Source organism: Neltuma alba, unplaced genomic scaffold (genome assembly GCF_004799145.2).
Source record: "Neltuma alba isolate B1F8T4 unplaced genomic scaffold, ASM479914v2 tig00006747_pilon, whole genome shotgun sequence".
Lineage (NCBI taxonomy): Eukaryota > Viridiplantae > Streptophyta > Magnoliopsida > Fabales > Fabaceae > Neltuma > Neltuma alba.
The window spans coordinates 42,632-62,024 of record NW_021634571.1 but is presented as its reverse complement, the minus strand read 5'-3'; the positions used below and the strand labels follow the sequence as shown (position 1 = coordinate 62,024).

The 19,393-nt window shown below is 34.2% G+C and overlaps 2 protein-coding genes across 2 annotated transcripts; both read right to left on the bottom strand.

Annotated features, from left to right (window-relative positions):
* Positions 1 to 5,338: 5,338 nt before the first annotated feature.
* Positions 5,339 to 6,590, bottom strand: LOC114751101 (receptor-like protein kinase FERONIA). Its single transcript, XM_028939772.1, has one exon. The coding sequence runs from the start codon at positions 6,435 to 6,437 to the stop codon at positions 5,544 to 5,546; it is 894 nt and encodes a 297-aa protein (XP_028795605.1). The 5' UTR covers positions 6,438 to 6,590; the 3' UTR covers positions 5,339 to 5,543.
* Positions 6,591 to 6,682: 92 nt separating this feature from the next.
* On the bottom strand, positions 6,683 to 14,831 carry LOC114751104 (receptor-like protein kinase FERONIA). Its single transcript, XM_028939775.1, has 3 exons — positions 14,703 to 14,831; positions 6,798 to 8,009; positions 6,683 to 6,712 (listed from the first exon to the last, which is right to left on the bottom strand). Exons 1-3 carry the CDS (start codon positions 14,829 to 14,831, stop codon positions 6,683 to 6,685), a joined length of 1,371 nt encoding a protein of 456 aa, XP_028795608.1.
* Between the last annotated feature and the right edge of the window lie 4,562 nt (positions 14,832 to 19,393).

The following is a 19,393-nucleotide window of genomic DNA, read 5'->3' as shown; positions in this document are numbered from 1 at the left end:
TGCCTCAAAGTTATTTGCAAAGAAGGCGAATCACACGTCCACTAATTTAAATTTTAGATTTTTGGAAGAAATCTCAAAAATAAATTTATAAATTGTATGTTAAGATTTGGAAATTAAATAAATATTTTTAGTTAAAAATATTTTTAAAAAAAGGATCCACAGCTGATAACATGGATTGGATCTACTAGCCAACTCACAAAAAAGGAGAGCACCAGTAAACAAGCATTTTCAACGTAAGCTCCCAACTCATTATTATGATTATATACTCCTCCGGTCCTAATTATAAGACCCAATTGACTTATTTGAGGAGATTAAGGAAGTAAGTTAAGTTGGTTATTTATAATAAATAAGTGTTGTTATTCCTAAAATATCCTTGCTAATTAAGTATATTGGCTAAAACTATCATTATTAGAAGGATTATCTTGGAAAAAATGCATAAATATAAGAGACAAAATGGATTGGGGTCTTATAATTAGGACCAAATAAAAAGTCAAATAGGGTCTTATAATAAGGACCGGAGGAGTATTATATATCAATTTTTAACCTACAAAAGCGTCATCTCTGCAAACTCTCTCTCTCTCTCTCGTTCTGCCAAAAGAAAGAAATAACAAAATGGCACCAATGCAAAACAACCTGGAAAGATCTCTTCCGACACAACACTTCTCCTGCATTCCACAACTCCATTTTGTCCATGTCAGCAAGCAACCTGGTCACAATCCATATCTTCTTCCCTATCAAATGTCCATATTATCAGATTTCTTGCTGCTGTCCCTCTTGGTTCTCAGATTGGGCAAGCAAGCAGAAGTGAAAAGTTTATTTGATTGATTTTCATCAAAATTTGGTCTGTTGTTCATGGTGACGGTAAAAAAATTACAACAGTTGACTTAGCGTCATCGACTTGGGAAGAAATCCTTAAAGATAGAGATGCCAACGAGAAACATGGATTACTTGAAGGTCTTCCTCTGACTGTGGCGGAATGAGAGGGGGGTGGGGGGGAAGTGTTTGCAGAGACGACGCTGTATTTTTTAACCAGATGGGATCACCAGAAAAAGACTGAAACGACGCCGTTTGAGGAAGTGTAGGGAAGTGGATCAGAACAGAAATGAAGACATCCTTTGCCGCTTGCCGGCACAATATACTTCATAGATTTGCGTTAATTTACTCGTAAGACCATTGCTACTCTCTACAAGCCTACACTGAAGCCAAGTACTATCATATTTATTCCATCCAAAATGGGTTGCGTCACATTTTATTCCCACAAGTTAATTGATTCTGGGGGCATCTTGGTCAAAGAAAAAGTATCCACACAATTCCTGAAAAATATTTACTCAATCTTTTTGAAAATATATTATTACCTTCACCTGCTTAACATCCAACTCACTGTTGACATGTTAATTAGGGAGTTATATGAAAATGCTTGGACTAAAACTTAGCTCAATGCAGTGAAGCTAAAATTAGTGAGAAGATATTCTGGCTGGGGATGATGTATACGGATGTGCTACTCTTTGCTATTAGTAGGATTATAGAAGAGTACTTGATCAAGGGAAATCAAAGACCACGAAGACATACCAGTGGGGGTTATGTCTGGCAAGTATTTTACAATATAACAAACTAATGTTTAAATTCTGCATTAAAAAACGTGTTCGATTTCATTGAATAAAAATTCTCTCCAATAAAAAGAATACTTGTAAGAAAATTGTCTTAAGGACAAAGAGCTCGAGAAACACAATGCCATCGGTGATGTTTATGACTAGAGGCTGACTTTGTGGTGCCAAGAAATAAACGTTAGCTGAAAGTCTATTGATCACACTGTATTTCCAGAGCGTGTTGTTTAGTAGGTGCATGCAGGGGACATAGGTGTAGCGGTTACTCTTCATAAAAACTACTTGACAAAAAAATTACTTAAAGATAAAATAAATAAATATTAAAAATAAAGTATATTAAGATGTTATATTTAAGATCAAGTTGAATTTTAATTAGTTTTTATATTAAAATTCAGATGCAGTATTTTTTGCAATTTCAATTGTTTGATTTTGCATATTAATTAGAGGAGTTTTGGGCATCCCAAAGTGCTCTATTGGCTCCAGTGTTAAATGTCATCTTGTTATTATAGTCTAATAAGGACACAAAGCTATTTGCAAAAGTAATTATTTGAAGGTAATTAACGAGAATGTTAAGAACTTAAAAGATAACGAGCATTTGGAGAAGCGCCTCAGAACTCGAAGACGGAATATCAAGATCTGTCGTGTGTGTGTAGAATGGCAACGCCTCCCCTCTCCTCTTCCCTTCTTTCCTCCTCTAATGATTCAGATTTTAATGTTTTTAAAACTTATTTATAAAATATTTTTAGAAGCCTGTAAACGGTTGGCATTAAAATTTGGTAGTTTATATTTTATTATTTATTTACTTTTTATAATTTAACATTTTAGTAATAACTTTGAAAATAAAGGGTTAAAATGCATCCAGTCTATTACCCTGAAATATTTTGTAGGTGCGACAAACATCAAAAAATATTTTTTAATGTGTCCAGCACCTTACAATACTTTTTAGATGTATTCAGCATTTTAAAATATTTTGTGGTGTAATTTTTCTCTTGAACTATTAATTTTTCAGAAGCAATATAATTGTGCATTTAAAGTATTATTTTATGAGCAATTTTGATTTTGTTATTAACTCTTCAAAAGGTTTGTTAAATGAATATGTATTAAGCATCATAAAATATTGTTTCAGTATTTTCTTAAGTTGTTGGTTGCACCTGGAAAAAATTTATATTTCAAGGTGGTGGAAGAATTAATTACAAAATAATTTAGATGCTAAATGCAGTTGAAAAATTAATTAATAGTGTTGGACACATCTTACAAATTGTTTAAGGGTACTGGACGTACACGACAAAATACTTAACATAATGGTAACCCAAAAATAAAATGTGAATTATTAAAATATTTAAAAAAAGAGAATGGAAAGGGAAGGGAAGAGATTTTTTTCCCAAGGTCACCATGGTGTGTACATGGATTAGCCGCACAACAATCCCCCGGAGGCAAAAGCAAAGGTTTGTTTGTTCAATAAAAAGAAAAAGAAGGAAGAAATTTTAGTGGAGGAGAAATGAGGAAAAGAGAATGAAAAGATTTTAATATTACTTCATTTGGATTTATAAAAAAAAAAAAAGATGAGAAGGGTTTTAATGTTACTTTATTTGGTTCATGAAAGGAGAGGAGAAAATATTTTAAGATGAACAATTTTACCCTTATTTTATTTAAGATTTTTTGTTTCAAATTTTATAGAATGTTGAATAAAATAGAATTATAAATAAAATTTAATATAAAATTATATTATATAATTTTGTCTCTTTGCAAAAATTATACCTTACAATTATACTTACAATAGGTAACAATAATAGTTATATGTTTTAATTCTTATCCATTTGTTATTTTCTTGGCTTATGACAGAACTCTTTAAGATATGATATGAATAATCTGTTTGTTATTTTATTGGCTCTGCATTGGGATAGGGAAGGAGAGAGCAGCGTCTGAAGAGGGGGTAAAAAGTTTGAAATGGCATAGGGATATTGAAAATAAATATGGACATAATAGTTACAACATAACAAAATATTTTTCTTTCCTTTCAAATCCTTTCAATTTTAGAGGGGAGGGAAAGAAAATTTTAGAAAATTAGCCTGCCCCCGTAAAATTTTTAGGTTGCCAAATAAGAAAAAATAATCAAAATCCCTTGTCCTCCTTTCCCTTCCTTTTCTTTCAAATCCTTCATGCCAAACACACCTTAAATTAAAAGGGAAGGGACGGTTTTTCTTTTTCCTTTTTTTTTAAAATTAATTATGAGTGGGTATTATAAATCCTTATTCTTAAATATATATTTTAATTAATTTTTAAAAAATATAATTGAAAAGATATTATTAAATGATTATTACGTTTAATTATATAAATATTTTAAAAAGTTTTTAAAAGAACAAAGTGACACAATATATGGATTAAGCCAATTCCCTGATTTGTTCTCTCGAACAAGTTTTACGTGAGGAGGAGTCTCCTTTCGGCAGAGGAGATGACACGAGCACACCCTATATTCTTGCTCTTTTCCCAGCTTTATCGCCCATTTAATGTCATAATATCAACCACAAAAAATCGTGATTGTAACACGAGTTCAAGAGCTAATAGATCGGATTGGGGTTTGACTCAAAATCAAACCGGTTGTATTAAAAATAAAATAATTTAATTCATAACAACAAAATATAATAACGTTAACCAACCTAACAACAAAGTATTAAAAATATAACAATAATTTAATTATAATAATAACAAAATATAACTACATTAAGATTCTTTATTTTTATAATTATTCAATCACTAAAATTAAAAATATTACATTTGGTATAAAAATATTTGGTTATAAAACAATATTTATATTAATTATAAAAATGTTTTAATAAAAATGATATTTAGAAATTTTCTCTTGTTTTTTAAACAGCACAAGTATTGCAATATTTTTTTTTTTTACCAGAAACAAGTATTGCTATATAGAAACTCCATCACTTGCCTTTTACCCGGACTTTCCTCCTATGGTTTTAATTTTATAATATGCATTTCTATATAATGGGAGATATCTGGCAAAAAAATATATAATGGGAGATATCTGGCAAAAAAATATATAATGGGAGATAAAAAGAATCACACGTAAGGTTAAAAATAGTAAGGCCATAAAAAACTGGAAAAAAAAAAAAAAAAGAGTTATGCTAGGCCTGCGGCATAGTCTCAGTACCAAGCATAGGCTCATTAATGCTTTACTCTGTCAACTCTTTGCGCGCATTTCCACGAGACATCTGGTGCTTTGAATTGTCCACTAAAGCCAAACTCTTTTGCGCGCATAAAAAAGCGTCATAAATGGAAGTCTTCTCCTTTTTGTGCTCTAGAACTTCGGAAATAAAGCCATAAAATTATTTTTAAAAAACATTTTTTTAAATCGAAATAAATTTTTTTATATGTTTATTTGTGCATCGTAAAATTAGTTTGGTTTATTTTCATAAAAGATACAAGTTGGAATTTTACTGACCGATGCGACCCCAATTGAACATGAACATATATATATATATATATATATATAATATTTGCTGAAAAAGCGGTCCTACTCGGGCTAATTATCGTTTACTTTACACACACACATAATCAATGATCAAGGAACATTTTAATAAAAATTTACTTTATTTTAATTATATTTAGTATATTTTTGGCAGTGACAAAATCATAATTTTGTTGTGTGTAGCATAAGTCAGATAATTGCAATTTGTCTTCCATCTAATAGTTACTCATGTATGCAGATACAAAAGGACTGAACCAAATTGTTTGGCGCATCGGAAATATAATTACACAACGTTCTCAAATCTCAACCACGCACACACATATATATGGAAATGAACGTAACTTAAAATCATCAGACAACCATAGCCTGCATTAGTGACCTTCATTTCATCAAACTTTTGGATGATCTAACTTAAAATGCTCGCCGCTTGACCTCTTCAACTTGCTGCTGTTTGATTAATTCCTTGATCCATCACTGCTCGTAAAACCTGCTTCTCTTTCTACAGCTTTTGTCGCTTTCCTGATCAGAGCTCTTTCCTTGCTCCTTCCTTCAATTTTGTCCACGTCAAACCTCACTTCCTCGATGCCTTCTTCAACAGTAACCTCCTCATTTAGAGTCCCGCCAAGCTTTTTCTTCTCTGCTTCGTTCAGCGACTCCATCAAAGACTCTAGCCCCAACATCACGTCGCCCATGGATGGCCGTTCATTCCCATTATTAGCCAAGCATTTCAACGCAATCTCAGTGTATGCGTTTAAGCACTCTTCTGTTATACTTCCCTTCAAGTTTGGATCCACCGTCTCACAAATCTCATTTTGATCAACACATTTTCTAAACCACTCTACAAGGTTTTGCTGCTCCCTCTCCACGGCACGGAGAATAGGAGGCCTCCCACATAATGCCTCTAGCAACACAACTCCAAATGAGTACAAGTCTGACTTTTCCGTCAATATTTGACATGTGTAGTATTCTGGATCCATGTATCCAATGCTTCCTTTCACTAATGTGCTTATGCTAATGTTTGATCTAGAGATACTTCCAGGTCCCATTTTGGATAGTCCAAAATCAGAAATCTTGGCCATCCAGTTTTCATCTATTAAGATGTTTTTCGACTTGACGTCACGATGAATGATTGCATGCTTTGCCCCTGTATGTAGGTAATGCAGTCCTCGAGCAGCACCTAGGCAAATCTCCACCCTTTGATTCCAAGAAAGTGGTTGGTTTTCAGAATCATAAAGATGCTCACGGAAAGTCCCACGAGCCATGAACTCATAGATAAGGATCATTTCATTGTCATCGTTGTAGTAACCAATAAGAGATACCAAATGATGGTGACGAAACTGAGAGAGCATTTCAATCTCAGTTTCAAACTCTTTGAGCCCTTGTTAGGAACCTTGCTTGAGCCGTTTGATTGCCACCGGAACTGTACCATTATCGATGTAACCTTTATAGACATCACCAAACCCTCCAACTCCCACAACGAACATATTATCAAAATTATTGGTGGCTGCTCTTATTTGATTATTTCATCTATAGAAAAGTAACGACAAAAATCGGTCGTTAATGATGACCCATGGGTTTTTTTTTTTGGACGAATCTATTGATTTTCGTCCCCACCATGAACTTCCTTCCATCAATCGCCGGAAAATCAACAAAAGAATGAGAGACAACACAATGAAGCCTGATGTAGCCCCAACGACAATGGAAATTACCTTTGCTTTGTTTCCGTTCCTCGATGACCTGGAGGATGGCGTGGATGGAGATTGAAGTGGATTCGAACTAGGACTCGCATGATTGTCATTATAGTCCGTACTTATTTTAAGAATTTCAATACCATTCAATAAAACATCTCTGTAAGTGCTTCTTGCCAATGGGTGTGGTCGCAACTTAATTGAAAGATTCAGCTTTAACTTCCCATCATCACTTGGCATTGACACCGCATAGTCCTTATGGATAGGAGCCAATACTTTGTGAGTCCACATCATCACATCAGCGACAGGCTCCACCAAAGCATCATTGATGAAAATCTGAAAAACTCTGTCTCCATTGTTCTGAATTTTTTCATCAAACTCACAAAAATGCAATCTCACCGTATAAGTAAATTCTGAGTCAACTTCAAATTCCCAAGTCACATTAAATTTAGACGTTTCTTTCATCCCATAGCTTCTGGCAGTCAAGTATACTTCATCTGGTGCAGTATAATTTGGATAGTTTGTGTGATCTACCTCTAAACCAAAACCTGCGGATACACTATGTGGGCGCTCCCTCTCCAAGTAGGCATTATCCTGGTCCCAATAACGAAACATGCCAGTATCTTTTTCGGGAGGGATATGACTCCCGCCAACATTGACTCTGTACATAGTCTCGAGAGCTTTATTATTTTTGACCTGATACTGTTGGGTTCCACCATCTAGCGTCATCCCCTGCAGGTCGTCTGGGTTTGTGTAATAAAGGAAGGTCGGCATAGAAATGACCTCGATCCCATTGATGAAAGCATAAGTGTTTGGATCAGATAGACTGGGCGTGATTGTTAAGCTAAGGGTCTCACCGGTATACACATCGACGCAGTATTCACGCAAGATGGTTTCTTGGCCGGCGTCGTCGGCCGCGAACGAAGCGTTGAAGTCTTTCAAAAGGGTGTGAGATCCTGCTCTGATGGAGAAGAGAGAGTCCGAGCGAAGGAAGTTGACGCCGTAGGAAGATGGGTAAAAGTAGAGGCGAATGAACTTTTGGCCGTTGGTCACCGGAAATGAGTAGAAGAACTCGGAGCGAGAGAGGCGTGCGTTGCTGTAGGGGATTGCTTTACCAGCCGGAGCTTTGGCACTGACGGAGAGTTTGCTCTTGGAGTTTTCAATTGGAGAGAATAGACCGTTGTCTACGTCTCCGGTCCATTCCGGTTCTCTGCGGAAAGAGTCTTGCCAGAGCTACCGCAGTTGACTGTGAAATGATCATCATGAGTGTAGGAGGTGACGCAGATGATGACAAGGATTTGGAAGAGTAAGTAGAGAAACATAGCCCTTGTGTTAGTCATACTGGAGACAACGTTCTCGTTCAAGCTGCCCATAGCAACTAGCGGCGAAGAAACGATCTCGTGATCAAAAAACAAGGTCGATCGAGAAGTTAGCTTTATCTTCTTTCCAGTTTACATGACTGTTTTATTATTATTATTTATTTTAAAAAAACTATTGGTACATTTATGTCAGATGCGTATTTTGAAAAGTCAAAAACTTGTATACATATTCTCCAATTGGATAATAACATGTTCAGGTCAAAAAAAAAAAATCCGGATAATAACATGTGTACGCATAGTAGTTTACTCAGTAATTACTCCACTGAAAATGACAAATAAAAAATTAAAAATTATAATATTTTAAATCAAACACTTAACACTTTAAAATTTTAGAAGAGGAAGTTGTGCCTGATCTCATAATGTAGTTAAATGACCAAAATATTTTTACATCCAAAAGTTTATTAACAAATTGTGAAGCAACAATAACAAGTGTTAAACAGTAAATGATAATAAATATACTGACAATGACAAAACATTTATTAATAAGTTGTAAATGAATAATAATACGTGTTAAATAGCCAAAGCAAAAAATATATTGGTAACAAGTTTGATAACTTTTTTCCCTCCAAATTTGATATAAGGATATTTTAATCATTTAATTATATTCGTAAAATATCATATCAAGCACAATTTCATTTTCTGTCATAGAATTGATAATTTCGGGTTTTTTTTTTTAAATTTTCCCTCGGACAAATGAAATTAAAAAAAAAAATCCAAAAATCACCGCCAACCGGTCCAACCCTTCAAAAGAAAACGGAAGTTGCGGAGGAAAGACACCTTGGCGGAAGTTAAATAATTTTATGCCTTGGCTAAATATTGAAAGGGAGAATTCGGCTCCTAAAAAGTTTCTCCACCCCTGGCTTCTCAAAATGTAATTAGTCCATGTAAAATTAAAAATCAATAATAAAAATTGGAGTCATTTTTTAACTGTATACATTATATCACGTGGCTACTCGCTTGCCAGCAAACCTTATATACCCTACCAAGGGGCCAATATTTTATAAAGAAACATGTGAAAGGATAGATAGAGGCTCAACCTGTAGGGGAACCGAGGAAGAAGCAGAAGATAATTATTATAACCTCTTGACGGTCATGATCTTTAATTACTGCAGATTCACAAGCGAGCGACTCTAATTGTGTGAAGAATAAATCAAACAATTTTTGCATACACCTAAGAGAGTCTTAGAAAAGTATTAGTTTTGTTTTGAGTTTGTAAACCACACTACCAAAAAAAACATGTATTTTGTAGCGGTTAAAATATGACGTATCTAACGGTTTTAACCGCAACAAATAACATTTGTAGCGGTTAGACAAACCGTTAGAAAATCAAATGCAAGAAACAGATTTCTAGCGGTTATGGGAACCGCTACACAATATGGTCAAAACGTCAGAAAATTTCTAGCGGTTAAAATAACCGCTAGAAAAAACAAGGAGTCGAACGGCAATAAGACGAAATTTGTAGCAGTTATAAATTGCTAGAAATTGTCAAAAATTTCTAGCAGTTCATTAATCGCTAGAAAATTCTAAGCGAAAATTTGAAACAAAAATTTTCATTTTGGCGCTAAAAATTTCTATAGCCGCTAGAAAGTTTGAAGGAAATCAAATTTTGCCAGGAAATGAAATTTTAGAATTGCTGCCAATAATTTCTAGTAGTTAGGAACTGCTAGAAATGTGGCGGCAAATTTAAATTTTACAAAATTTGTCCCTCGTTTTTTTTTCTAGTGGTTTGGGAACAGTTAGAAAGTTTATTCCAGGCAAAAAAATAAATTGAGATGCTTGATTATTAAAAAATATAATATTATAAATTTAAAAACCATTAAGTAGATTATATTAGAGAATTTTTGTTAATATGTATAATTACCAATGTATTACATGTTATGCATTTGAATTTTGTAATGAATAATAAGTAATTAAGTCATGATTATGTCAAATGAAGTGAATTTAATTTAATAAGATAGTTGAATTGAAGATGAGATAGTTTATGATATTGAACCTAAACTATTATATTGAGAAGTGCTTGAATCAGTTGAGGAGGGTATGACAAATGTGAAGAAGAAAAATCTGAAAGAAAAAAAGAAATAAATATGTTAGTAAATTATAAATAAAGACAAATAAAAGATATTAAGACTTATAAAATGAAAATCACCTTACCATATAATGAAGAGAAAAAAACCACCATATTAGAGAGTAAGAAAAAAAGAGAGCATTATAAAGAAGAAGGGAAGAGGAAGGAAAAGAGATGGGGTAAATAAATGAAGAGGTGATGTGGTATTTATAGTGATCAGCGAGATATTTGTAGTGTTTTTTTGCAGCGTTTTAATTCATTTTGTAGCGGTTTTGCATTTTCTAGTGTATAATATAACCGCTAGTATTTGTAGCGGTTTTACATTTTGTAGCGGTTATATAACTGCTACAAATTGTAATTTTTTACTTTTTAAAAAACTGAACCAATTTTAATTTATACATATTTATTTATGAAAGACAAATTTTTTGAATGATAAAAATTTTTGAAATTGCTATTCTTGATCATCATTCTGCCTAAAAGGAGATATTAAAAAAAATTATGTTAGGGTTATAATATATTTAGAAAAAAATTAGTAATTAGTAGCTAATTATTTAAATAATTTAAGAAAAGACATATACCTGATAATTGTCAAATTATCGTCTCCTTGAGGAAAGAAGTTTCCAAAATTCGGGGGTTAGAAGGGTTTGCTGTCGTAAATAATGTCACCATCACCCATATCATAAAGATCCCGTGGCTTGAGGTGAACGACTATATTCCAGTCTTTATGTTTCTCGTCCTCGACATAGTAAACCTGGTGTGCCTCGAAAGCAAAAATATATGGCTCATCATCTTCAGATTCCTCCGTATGAATAAGTCTAGAGAAATTAACAGAGATGATGCCTAAGTGGTCAATAACGAGTCCCCGTGAAATTGTTGTATTTGCCCAAGAGCACTTTGATAAATCCTGTCGCTAGGTAATCAAAATTATACTAGGGAAATGCAGCAGGTAAGGCACTACCTAGGTCATTCTTCTCAATGAGCCTTAAGTTGTAGTTTAATTCTTGACAGTTCACTTTAATTATCAAGTTACCAAGCAAGGTAAAGGATTGAGTTTCAGAGGGGAAAATCTAAGTGAGAATAAATTCAAAACAAAAGGTAATAACAAAGGTTCTAAAATACAAAAGAGATTCAGATAAGAAATGATAGTTCCCCTAGCTATTCATCCTTCCTTCCTTGTTCAATCTTATAATTTGGAGTCTCTTAGAGTCAATTAAAAGGATAAATTCAGCTACTGCTCAAATATCTCTAATCCACAAGTCAATAACAACTATCTTACTAGATTCATTATCTTGATCTGTAGAGAAGGAAAAATCAATTGATTAAAACACTTGAGAAGCAAGTTGCAATTTTCTAAGGATGTCCACAACTGTGATCCATCAAAATCATTCAATCACATTTAGAATTACAGAACAATAGTCCAAGTAAAAACGAATTAGATCAACAAATTATCAGAGAATCCTCTATTCAACTGAATTAAAGGACACAAGCTCACTTCCAAATATTCAATCAGATCTAAATTGCAAGAAACATAAATCTAATCACACAATTCTCATTCTAATCACAAATGTTCAACTGATACAAATGAATCTTAGAGTAAAAGGTGGAAATTAGATCTAAAAAGACTCCCTGTTCAGCTCCATGAACTCAGGTTAGCTTCATTGCTATGAGAACTTGAGAATTCAACTGCTCATGCTTTGATTTGCAACAGAATCAGCAAGAATCAATGGAAGATCCATGAATGGTCGGTGGAAGATGAAGGATTTGGACGAAAATGGAAGAGAGAATTGAGAGAAGGCGGAGAGAACAAGAAAACCGGTGATCTAGAGGTGGGAGAACTGAATGAACCGATCCCCTGCACAAGCGTGCAACTTCTGTATTTAAAACTAAAGTTTTCCGTCATCTGCCACGGCACCTTCTGATATCCGCCGCGATGCCTAGCCAAAACGGTGTTGTTTCAATTAGTGATTCTAAGCTCTTCATTAAACTGTGTCCGTCGTGGCGCTTTTTATCATCCGCCACGGCTCCTATTATCGAGAGTCTTCCTGCAAAACCGTCATAGCGCCTTTTGTGATATGCCTTGGCACCTCAGACAGAATGCAAAAAATGCTAGTGAAGCTCCCTGAAATTCACACCAAACAAGGATCAAAAGTACACATAAATAAAATCACATAAAATCATGCAAAAACACAAAGAAAATCTCACCACTTCCTTCACCAACTCTTATGCACAATGAAAGCTAATTATACCCAAAATATGCAAATATAAATGGCAAAAGCATAAGTTCAGGACTAGAAATATATGTAAATAATGAGGCTTATCACACTTGAACAGAGTTACGGTGAAAAGCTGGTAACTTAACTCGATGTCAATTAGCTTTCCATAGTAAGTGATGCCTCTAAAGTGCATATCGCCGTCACTGCTGCTAGCATAACATCTCATCCCGAATGTCCCGCAAACTCCAGAGTTTTGTGTAAGCAATCCCTGATCACATCCAACCATACAGAACTTGAAGCCCTTGACATTATACGCGGTAAACTTTCGTGCATGGTCTAACGGACCGAGGGAAAGAGCTTTGAATTCATCTGTGTATGGGATGTTGTCATCACGTATTTGACGTGTAAACCAACCGGGAAATTCTTTGTGGACTCTTTTATCAATGTCAGCGGAACACACACGCCCTCATAGCTGCCACCTGAGGTAACTTCTAAACTCACTACAATGAAGTGTAATTTGTTAGAAGAGTTAGTGAGAAATAAATATAAAGTGTAAAAGTTAGGAAGCTTATATAATACTTACTGCATGAAGGGTTCAACTTGGCTGTAATTTATCAAAACATGCGTGTGTGCTTGGAGTTTTTTTGTGGGAGTGAGTCTGAAGAATTCATATCCTCCAACTGGTTTCTCGATAGGAGGAAATAAAGTTGACGTGGAAGGACCAGGACGAAAATCATTTACGCAACGCAGGCGGTTAAAAGATGTCTCCATGTCATCAAAGTACCTTGAACAGAAAGTTAGGACCTCATCTCCGGAATAACCTTATGCTATTCACCCCTCAAGCCACACCTTATTCCTAATATATGATTTTAATTTTTCCAAGTACCTACAGGTTAATATTCCATTAATAATTGTAAGCAAATGAAATAACAATGTGAAATTTAAAGCGGCGGGAATAAAAGATAATCTAGTACTTCTCTATAGGGTACATCCATCGATAGTGAACTAGGCTAGCAACCTTTGCTTCTTGAATAAGGTGGACAATCAAGTGAACCATAACAGTGAAGAATGATGAAGGAAATATCATCTCCAAGTGACAAAGTGTAAGAATTATTTTATTTTACAGCTGATCAAGCTCTTCTGCTATCAAGACCTTCGCACATAACTTCTTGAAAAATGAACACAATTCTACCAAAACCACTGATACATCAGAAGGAAGTGTGTTTTTCAAGGCCAGTAGAAGTAACTATTGTGTAAGAACATGGGGGTCATAACCTTTTAACCCAGTAACCTTTCGAGCCTACAGATCGATACACCTTGAGATGTTGCTAGAATATCCATCAGGTACTTTTATGTTCTTCAGCATTGAAAGGAAGATATCCTTATTTTGCTTTGTTAAGGTGAATTTAGCTGGTTGAAACTTGTTGTTTCCATCAGGCCAAGCCTCTTCACGAATTCCCCAGGTCTGTAAATCTTTTCTAGCTGCGAGATGGTCTTTAGACTTTCCAACTTCGTTAAGCAACGTATATAGCACATTATCGCACCCATTTTTTTCAATGCACATAACATCCAAACTGTGTTGTAGCAAATTAGATTCCCAATAAGGAAGAGTGAAAAATATGCTTCTCTTCTACCATTGTATAGATTGCGCATTAGATGTCCCACGAGATCGTCGTCCCAATCGTTCGGGATCCACATTCTTACCAAACTCGACATTAACATCTTCTAACTGTCGCAAAATATCCACACCAGACAAAGTAATAGGAGGATCTCTCTTCTCCTGTTTCCCATCAAAGTGAATCTGTTGCAATCTAAATCTGTGCTTCAAATCGGGGAACCATCGATGTCCTATGAAGCACCACTTGCGACTGTGTGGAAGGCTACATGGCACGGCATCAAAATTATACTCAAGACAGGCCAACCCAGTATGCACGTTCAAGCCAGACAAAGTTCCTAAACTGAAAAAATCACTTATTGTCCACATCAAGGCTGCACAGAGATTGAATAGTCGCTTGTCATATGAGTCATGTGTCTCAACACCATTCATCCATAGGCCGATCAATTCGTGCATCAACGGTTGCAGGTATACGTCTATATCATTTCCTGATGCTTTCTTGCGAGGAATGATCATGGAAAGCAAAAAGGAGCTCTGCTTCATACATATCCAAATTGGTAGATTGTATGGAATTAACACCACCGACCAGATACTGTAACTTGTGCTCATGTTTCTGAAGGGATTAAAACCATCGGTTGCTAATACAAGACGTACATTTCTAGGATCACTGGTAAAGTCTAGAAATTTTGCATCAAATGTTTTCCACGCCTCCAAATCTCGTAGGTGCCTTAACCTGCCATCTGGATTTTCCTCAATCACATGCCACCTCATGTGCTGAGCCATTTTTTATGACATATACATTCTTTGCAACCGCGGTTTCAAAGAAAAGTTTCTAATGAAATAATGTATTAAAAATTTCAAATATCGAATATTTAAAGACTAACAAGTAATCCATTATAATAAATTGTACCTGAGAATTTTGGCTGGTTTCTTCTTCTGCTTTTTCCCCTTCCGTATCGACTTATAGAGAGACGTCTTACATCTCATACAAATGTCCTTATTTGCATCATCTCTCTAATACAACATACAGTCTTTTAGGCATGCATCTATCTTCTTATAGTTCAAGCCAAGCTTGTTAATAATCTTCTTTGCTTCATAAAAAGATAAAGGGAATTCAACTTAAGGGAAAGCATCTCCCAGTAATTCCAATGGCATGAACATCGCCTTGTCAGTCATACCACACGAGCATTTGATATGATATAACCTTACCAAGAATGACAACTTAGAATACTTTGTGCACCCAGAATAAAGAGACTTATCAGCTTCGCTCATGAGGTCAAAAAATTCTCGAGTAGTTTCGTTTCTAAGAAACTCCGATTGAGGCCCCTCCACTTCATCTTCGTTGGGATCCTCACTTTTGTGAACGCCAAAAGCATCACGCACAGCATCGTTCACGGCATCGGCTTCATGCACTCGAACTCCCATCCGTGAAACTACTGGAACTGACTTAGCAACCATATCTAGTCGTTCCCCATGTAGTTGCCAAAATACATACTCTCGCAGGAAGAGCTTAAAGATCAAATATTCTTTAACAATATCTCTTGGATGCCACTTCTTGAAATTACATTTAGGACATGGACATTGAATCTTACCATTTACAGCGGCATTGGCGAAAGCAAAATCCAAGAAATAGTTTAGACCAGCCAAGTATTGCGGAGTCGATCGGTGCAAGTTGATCCACGACCTATCCATAACTAATGTTGCTCAAATTTTGTGAACATATGACATGGAAAGCTCAAAGAGAAGTTAAAATGAATTTCAGATGGAGTTCTTCAGCTTATAAAGGAGGCTGCCAACGGATACATAATGGTCAAATTTTTGTAACGGTTCTAAACCGCTAGAAATTTCTAGCAGTTTTAACAGCTAGAAATCTGAATTCAAAAGCATTTTCTAATGCTTATAGGTTTTCTAGCAGTTTATAACTGCTAGAAGTTTCGAGCTGGGAGGGAAATTTGAATATGCCAACGATTATCTATTTTCTAGCGGTTTTGAACCGCTAGAAATTTTTTTGCCAATGGTTATTTATTTTCTAGAAAGTTCAAAGGAGGAGGGAAATTTCAATTTCACCGTAACGGGGTGACTTTTTTAGCGAATGTTAACCGCTAGAAATTGTTAACATTTTTCAGGTTTTGTAGCGGTTTATAACCACTAAAAAGTGTCAGTTAGAATAAATTAATATTTATTAAATTAAATTTTACAAAAATAATAAAATAATAAATAAGTATTAAAAGGTATCAGTAATATATGTATGCATAAAATTAAAAAAATTCCATGATATGTTCCAAGAAAGAATTTTAATGTTAAAAGGATATATGTTTAGCATGTTTTATATAGCACAACAATATATTAATTAATACTTGATATAAATAAAATTATAGAAATAAATAATAAAAGTAAACAAATAAATATAAAATTTAAATAAATATCCACATAAAACATAAGATAATAAAATCCAAATCCAAATAAAATCCTACACAAGGAAAACAAGAAAAATCAGGGGTGAGAGGCAGAAGCAGCATCATCGTGATCGTCGGGCGCTGGATCCTCCTGCTAGTTCTGCTAGGGGTGAGTAGGCTGCTGATCGTGCTGGGGCTGGATTGGTGGCAGGTGTACGTCAGGGATCTCGGGAATCGGGATGTTTGGAGTGATAGTAATCACCATATCACGCATGGCCATAGCAGTTGCCTTCAACTAGTCAAGCTACAACTTGAACTGACAATCATGTTCCTCCATCCTGGCCTCCATCTCTTGCCTGATCTCCCATTGTAGCTCGTTTGAGGATGAAGGACCTGGCCGCTTCGCTCCTGCGCTCGCCTGAGAGCTCCCCATAGTGTATGAAGGGCCAACGCAACTTAAGCAGGGCAACATAGTCAATATGGGTCCAAGACCGAGCCCACTAACTCGACCAAGGTGCTGCGCTCGGCCACCACCCGCTAAAAGTGAGGCGGTGGGATCTAAGGCAAACCCTTGAGACTCACGCAGCTCGGTATCGACCTAAATCATCCGCACCTATCAAAATTAATATAAAGATATTAATTAGTATGAAATAATATTTATACTGCGATATGATATTAATATTTAATTAATTATTTACTGCCATCTCCTCAACCTCATCTAACGCAGGCCCATCTCGAGGCCTGTATAGAATCGGCCACATCTCGCCATAAGTGGGCGTGTATCCCTGATCTTGCTACGTCTTTTTTCTCTGTAAATGAAATGAAAGAAATTATTAATTACAAATTAAATACATATACACATTTAACAAATTCTTTTCAAGTAGTTACAATCTCATCATAGGTGATAGCAAAGCTCTTGGATCCAACCCTATGACGTATTGTCTGCTACCTGATGCTCTCAGTATTTCTCTAGGAAAGAGCCTAAAACAAATGTAAAAAAATTAAATTAAATTAGTTAAATTGGACAAAAAATAAAAAAAATTATAATGTATGCAATATTATCATACTATCTAGTGAGCTGACATCCTAAAATAAACATAACTCGATCAGTCTTGCTCCGGGACTCCACTTGGTATATCTGCTAGTATTTCCTGCAGGGGCCTCATCTCGTCACCTTTCTTCTCCCGCTACAGGTCAGCCCTCCTGTTCTTCCATGCCACCCCAAGTCTTTTGATCGTATCCACTCTCAACTCCTCTCCCTGTATAAATTTATTCTGTAATTAAAAAAATAAAAAATTATATTCATTTCGTTAATATAAATAAAAAATAAATTAAATAAATAACAAATTATAATCAAACAATTAAGCAATTTAAATAAAAAAAATACATTCATTTAACTAATTTAAAAATATTATAAATAAAAAATAAATTACATCAATAACAAATCATAATCAAACAATTAAGTAATTTAAATAAAAATATATTTTCGTTCAACTAATTTAAAATTATTATAAGTAATAAATTAATGAAATAAATAACAAATTATAATCAAACAATTAAGTAATTTAAATAAAAAATATGTGTTTATTTAACTAATTTCAAAATATTATAAATAAAAATAAATTACATCAATAACAAATCATGATCAAACAATTAAATAATTTAAATAAAAAAATATATTCATTTAACTAATTTCAAAATATTAGGAATAAAAATAAATTACACCAATAACAAATTATAATCAAATAATCAAGTAATTTAAATAAAATATATATATTAATTAAACCAATTTAAAATATTGTAAATAAATAAATAAATAAATAAATAAATAATTACAATAAAACAATTAAATAATTTAAAAATAAAATATATATTCATTTACTTAAATTAGAAAATTATAAATAATAATTTTATGTTACCTTCATCATTTCCCAATCTTGTTGCTTCTTCTCTAGAGTAATTTTCTTCCAATCCTTCACATAAATAGGGAACAGGGTCCACTGCTGACCAAGAAGACGCACATACTTATTACATAACTGGCCACCTTTCTTGGTCGGTTAACCTAATTCATTCAGCAGCACAACCACCCGTCCGCTCGTCGTCATAGACAGCTCTCTAGTTATCAGCCTCCTATAAGACCTGTTTCCCTTAGAGTCTGTAAAATTTAATTAAGAAATTAATTATATATTAATTAATTAAAACAATTTCTATATAAATTAAATAGTTGTCAAATTTAAAAAAGTTAAATAAATACTTATCCTCAATTTCTACTTCAAAACCGGTCTGACGTCTGGGAGCAGGACGCTGCTCAGTATGGGGATTCTCATTCCCCTGAATCTCCTCCTCCTCCTCCTCCTCCTCCTCCTCCTCCTCACCAGCATCACCATGGGGTTGTTCATCCCCCAAGAAATAAGCCTCCTTAGTTCGCTGGATATCATCATGCTCCATAAAACTCAGGATATCCTCCTTGTTTTGATCGTAGTCATGAATGCTCGGGAATAGCTCACCAGCATCATGACTCCCACCACCACAATCCTCGCTGGGTCCTGCTCTCCCAGGATCAATTGGCTCTTTCCCTGCTCGACGACTCATCCTAATAATAGCAAATAGCAATTGTAATGAAAAGTATATTTTACAACTAACAATTATTAAAAATAAATAATTATATCAAATAATAATTATTTCTATTAACTCTAAATAATAATATCAAATAATATTAATTGAAAAACTGATATTCCCATATTTAAATTTGTCGTTAACTCATAAAAAAAAAACTACTTCTATTAACTCTATAAAAACTAGTCTACTATAAAAAAACATTTCTATTAACTCTAATTAAATTAAGCTAGTCTATTAAACTTAATATAAAAAATAAAATAAAATAAAAAATAAAAACAAAAATTAGTTATAAATAAATTACTATTCTTACCTAAAAATGTGGATCTGGAT